Source organism: Myotis davidii, unplaced genomic scaffold (assembly GCF_000327345.1).
Source record: "Myotis davidii unplaced genomic scaffold, ASM32734v1 scaffold332, whole genome shotgun sequence".
In the NCBI taxonomy this organism is placed as follows: Eukaryota; Metazoa; Chordata; class Mammalia; order Chiroptera; family Vespertilionidae; genus Myotis; species Myotis davidii.
In genome coordinates, this window is record NW_006285779.1 from 1,647,429 (window position 1) to 1,653,088 (window position 5,660).

The window sequence follows — 5,660 nt, forward strand, 5'->3', positions numbered from 1 at the left end:
GCTGGGTCCCGCCCCGAGGGCGGTGTCGGCTCCGCCGGAACTTCAGAGGCGACTGGTGTGTCGAGTGTCAAGGGCCGTGCCTGCGCGCTCCGGACATCTGAGGGCGGCGGCGCGGGCGCGGCGATTGCGGCTACGGATCAAGTCCACTCTTGGTTTCCGCTCGCCTTCTTTTCTCAGTCACATCCGGAAAACCGGAAATTGCAGGCAGGACCAGACCGACGGACAGACCCACCCACTGCGCCCCACCAGTGTATGGCCACGAGGGCGCCAATTCCTCCCTGGGCCCCGCCCATTAAAGTGGCTTCTGCCTCCGCCTGTCTGGACCGATCTCCCCAAAGTAAAAAGTTGGTGTTTACCTTTTGGGGAAGGAGACACACTCCCGTGGGGCAGAAGGGATTCCAAGGGGCGGGTCATACGGAACTCAAATGTCCTCACGCGGGAAACGCCTCTTAGGCCAGGCCCGTGGCGTGCAGTGTGGCAGGCCCCGGACCCCTGGCTTAGCCCTTGCAGAGTTCTGGATGGCCGCCCGCGATCAGCGTAGGGGCCGTGCCAATTCCACCCCCTTTAACCGCCTTGTATCCCGATTTTGTGTCTCCAATCTAGATTCCCGACTCACTGATGTGAGACTTGCAGGATTGGCTGGAAGCCACAGCCCAGCCTCCCGATGCAGTCTGAATCCAGCCAGTGTGAAGAGGAGACCCCTTCCCTCCTGTGGGGTTTGGATCCTGTGTTTCTAGCCTTTGCAAAACTCTACATCAGGGATATCCTGGACTTGAAGGAGTCATGCCAGGTGCCAGGTATGTGATTGGTCGCCTGGTGGATGCCCTGTGCTGCATCTGCAACCCTCCCGCTCCCCAAACTGGAGAAACCTGGGGCTTAGGGGCTTGCAGGAAAGCCTTCCCCCCAGCAGTCTTTGCAGATGACCTGGCCTGGATCCTCAAAAGAGGTCATTTCTGTGCAACTTAAAAACTGTCTAAATCTTTTTTTTAAACAGGTGTTTGGAGGAGTAACCTTTGTAATGATGAATGTTTTTACCCAGGTTTGACGTCTTCCATATTTTAAAATGCCCAGTTGTTTTTCCTGGGCCTCTCTTGGTGGAAAAGCTCACTGGACCAGGCATCCCTAGGCCTTGCACCCTTTCCTAACTGTGTCACGTACCTGGCCTGGATGTGACTCACCTGTAAAGCTTCTTTGTAAAAATGGGGATTAACCTGATTTCTTGTGGGATTTTGTTTAGTTTTGAATGCACATCAAATTTTGAATTATGTCAAAATAATATAAACTCCCTGAAAGGAAGGGCATCATCTGCCTTGTTCACATACACTGAGTGGCCACAGTATTAAAGGCAAAAGGTGGCCCAACGAAGGTGGTCATAATAATCTGGCCACTCAGTGTATATATATATATATCTTCTACATTAAAAGGCTGTTAAATCGTGGTGTTTACCCATATCTTCAGAAAAAAATCACTTCTGTCGTGGTAAACAACCTGCTTCCCTATTTATAATGGTCTGGCCCTCTAGCAACTTGAGCGCAAAATTATAGCTAATTTGCCTACAAATGTCAGGTGGTCATAATAATCTGGCCACTCAGTGTATTTACTCCCAGTGCTTAGGACAGTGCCTGGCATGTAGTGGGCCCTCAAGAAATAGTAATTAGAGCAACAAAGCATTTTAAGTGTAAAGTTAAATCACTTTTTTTTTTTGAGAGTAGGGCGTCATTTAAGATAGGCTCTTTCCTTCGTATTTGGTCAGTGCAGGCACTGCCGTGGCAGAGGATTGAGTGTCACCAAAGGTACAAACTAAGACCTGGATTTTAATGGTAAGAACTCAGGAGAAGTCAGTTGGAACTGCTGTGCTCTGGAAACTTAATGGCTTTTCTGTGGAGCCTGTTTGTCCTCGTTCAATTCAAGTGTTTGTGGTAGGGATGACACACTGACCCAGGCTCTTTCCCACGTGTGGCCCTGCCATTTCAGCTCATGGCCCCCAAGGTTTCCCTGGGCAGATCTCCAATCTACTAAGTATCTTTTGAAGTCTGACTCTAGGGTAAATTTTGGCTAAATTTGCCATCTTTTCTTCAAACCACATCTCACTCTTCCAGAATTTCTGGCTAGCTGGGACTCAGAATCTCCTTGTCCATCCCCTGCAACTCTGCTGTGAGCAGCTCACCCCCAACCCCTTTATCCACATGGAAAACAAGAGATTTGTTCGTGGAGGCCAGTTTGGGGTTTCTGAAAGATGTCAGGGTTCAGGCCTTGGATCCCTCATGGATGTGGAGAAGAAAAGTTCTGACCAGGCTTGAGGGTTGCGGGGGTGGTCAAATGCCAGACCCCAACACAAAGTGGTAACTGATTCTCTGTTTATAATTTTCTTTTCTTTTTTTTTAAGGAACTCACCATTTAAAAGTTTATAGCCTTCTGAAAGTAAAGAATTCATCCACAGAGGAGAGAAAAGAGAGGATTTTAGTTAGCATTCTTTAGCTGCAGGTGACAGGAACGCAATGCAAGTAGCTTAAGCCGGAAACTTCAGGCAAGGATATTGAGGGGCCACAGAATGAAGCCAGCTCTGCAGGAGCCAGGGCAGCACTGGGACCTGGGTTGGAAGCAGGCACTCACCACTGCCAGGAGTCCTCTGTCTGAGTCCAGTCCCTGACTCCAGAAAAGGCCTCTGGGTATTAGTGGGTAGGGTTCATCCTCTCAGGTGTCTCCAGCAGGGAACTTGTCTACTGGCATCTGTCATTTAGGTTTGAAAATAGAGTTTCAACAAGTTTTTGAGCCTAACCAGTGTGGCTCAGTGTTTGAGTGTCAATCTGTGAACCAGCATTTCATAGTTTGATTCCCGGTCAGGGCACATGCCCAGGTTCTAGGCTCCATCCCAGTGGAGAGCATTCAGGAGGCAGCCAAGCAATGACTCTCATCATTGATGTTTCTATCTCTCCCTCTCCCTTTCTCTCTGAAATCAATAAAAATATATTTTAGCCCTAACTGGTTTGGCTCCAAAAGTAGAGCATTAGACCCTACGGACTAAAGGGTCCTGGGTTTGATTCTGGTCAAGGGCATGTACCTTGGTCAGGCTCTATCCCCAGTAGGGGGTGTGCAGGAAGCAGCTGATGTTTTTCTCTCATGATGTTTCTAACTCTCTATGAAAATCAATAAGATATATTAAGAAGAGAGAGAGAGAAATAAGTTTTAAGTTTTTGAGTTGTAATGTGTTGGCCCCAAAGCATAGTGTTTGGTAACTTAATTATATTCTCAAAAAAAACCAAAAGCTACTGCTAATTCATGGATATGATGACTGGTTTCCTTGAAAAGCACCGGTGAAAAAGTCAAGCCTTTCTCCTGGTTTCCTCTTTCCTTTTCCAGTCCCTCATAATACAGTGCTAAGTTTGGTTCTGTAATATAATGACTGTTTTCAGGCTCGTTATGAGAGTTCTACAGGGAGGTACATTTAATTTTCACAAGTGGAAGGAAGATTAACCAAATCCAGTTGGGCAACATTGGTTTTCCTTTTTCTGTACTAGTACATGCTTCCTTATTTTTTTCACTGATTTATTTTTTTTTGAGAGATGGGAAGGAAGAGGAAGAAACATTGATGTAAGAGCAAAACATCAATCGGCTGCCTCCTTCATGCCCCCTACTGGGGATCGAACCCACAATCTGGCATATGCCCTGACCCAGAATTGAACCGGTGACCTCTTGATGCACAGGTCAATGCCCAACCAACCGAGCCACACCTGCCAAGGGTAGCAAACGCTTCTTTGGAGTCAGGCTTTCTCCTTATGACCCTTGAGGAAAAGACATCTGATTTCCTGGGGCTTGTGGTTTGTCAAGGGCTGATTCTTAAGTCTGGAATTTCAGCAAGCAGCATGCCACAGATTTTTGACACAACCACCCACCCCCACCCTCATCCCCACAGTTAACAGTGATTGAAACAGAAAATGTAATCATACATTATATGGACTTGGCCCTTTTTTTTTTTTAATTTCAGGTGTATTTTTTTACAATGGGCATCCAATAAGACAAGTAGATATCTTGGGAACTGTAATTGGAGTGAGAGAAAGAAATACTTTCTACAGTTACGGAGGTAAGAACAATTGTGTCTGACATTGAGTTTATGTGGAAGGACCCCCACTTATTTTTATGCTGAATTTGAAATAACCCCAGCCTATCAGAGCAGCTGGGGAATCACAGACCCCATGCACTTTCCTCTATTGCAACCTTGGCTGCACATTAGAATCACCTGGGAATCTTTTTAAAATCCTGATTTCTGGGCCTCATCCTCCGGAAATTCTGTTTCTTTGTTATGGGATGAGGCCACAACATTAGTAACAAAGAAAGAGAATTTCCAGAGGATGAGGCCCAGAAATTAGGATTTTAAAAAGATTCCCAGGTGATTCTAATGTGCAGCCAAGGTTGAGAACCGCTGCTCTAGTGGGAGCCCCTTGGAGCCCCTGACATGGACTCAGTGTAAAATGAGGCAACAAGTCAGAATAAATACTGTCAAGTGACAGCTGCGGGGAGTTCAGAGGCAGAAGAATTAAAATACGGCAGTCTAGGATCACTGGTTGATCAGAGACAGGTACCTGATACCTGAGGACATAGCTATAAATAGCAAAGGATGGTAAGATACGTTTATATCGATATCTTTAAAAAAAAGAGGCTAGATTAATGCTAAAGTAGACCTTCAAGAAGGTAAGGAGGTGTGAAAAATTAAGTTGTAAGATTTATATCCAGAAACTTTTTTTTAATATGTTTGTATTGATTTCCGTGAGAGAGGGAGAGAGAGGGATAGAGAGAGAGAGAGAAACACTGATCGGCTGCCTTCTGCACCACCTTTACTGGGGATCGAGCCCACAACTTGGGCATGTTCCCTGACTGGGAATCGAACTGTGACCTCCTGGTTCACAGGTCGATGCTCAACCACTGAGCCACACCAGCTGGGTCAGAAAAGTTTTTTTAAAAAGCCTTTTGCTACTTACAGAGTTAAATATGCATTATCAAAAAATTTCTCTTCCCTCATGATGATGGAAACAGGGTTTTTATAGTTTGGATACTATCAATTATTGGAATATGATTTTAGTGTCAAGAGTCTTGATTTTTTTTTATTGAGTTTAATGTAAGCATTTTAACACATTGCCTCATGCAGCCCTAAGATCCTTTATAGATAAGGAGCCAAGCTAGACATTTTGTGGGAAGCCTAACTCTGAATTCCAAATCTTTGCTGTAATTGACATTGTCACTTTTTGTTGTGTTGCCTTGGATCTGTGTTCTTGCTCTACTTGGGGAAAGACAGAGACAGTTGAACTAGGTGACCAAGATCATGTCATTGCTAGTCTGTGCATGGTTGATAATTTACAGATACAGTATCATTGCATTCCTTCAACATGTATTCATTTTCCTGTGGATGATTGCCTTGTGCTTATAAAATATCATGCAAAGATGAGATTTCTCATGTCCTCTGCTTTTTCTGCATCTATGTTTCTGCATCTATGTTTTTAAAACTCTGAACTAGATCCCCTCATTGGATCTGATCTCTGCTTTATTTTAACAAAGATATTGGTTTTATTTTTCGTCAGACAATTCAACAAGCAGTCACTAAGTTCCTACAGCATACCCAGCTGTGGGCAAATACATCATCTATAGTATATAGTACTTTGTCTCAA

General features: G+C 44.9%; 1 protein-coding gene across 6 annotated transcripts in view; it reads left to right on the top strand.

The window, feature by feature from the left end:
* The first annotated feature begins 40 nt into the window (after positions 1 to 40).
* OBFC1 (oligonucleotide/oligosaccharide-binding fold containing 1) overlaps positions 41 to 5,660 on the top strand; it is a 32,688-nt gene continuing 27,068 nt past the window's right edge. For 3 of the 6 annotated variants that reach the window (XM_006756447.2, XM_015559292.1, XM_015559290.1), the window contains exons 1-3: positions 41 to 344; positions 604 to 797; positions 3,986 to 4,081. In XM_006756447.2, the coding sequence (XP_006756510.1) occupies positions 665 to 797; positions 3,986 to 4,081 (229 nt within the window). In that variant the 5' untranslated portion in view covers positions 41 to 344; positions 604 to 664. Of the gene's footprint in view, positions 345 to 598; positions 798 to 3,985; positions 4,082 to 5,660 lie in introns of all 6 variants that reach the window. The other 3 variants (XM_015559288.1, XM_015559289.1, XM_015559291.1) reach the window with 3 other exon arrangements.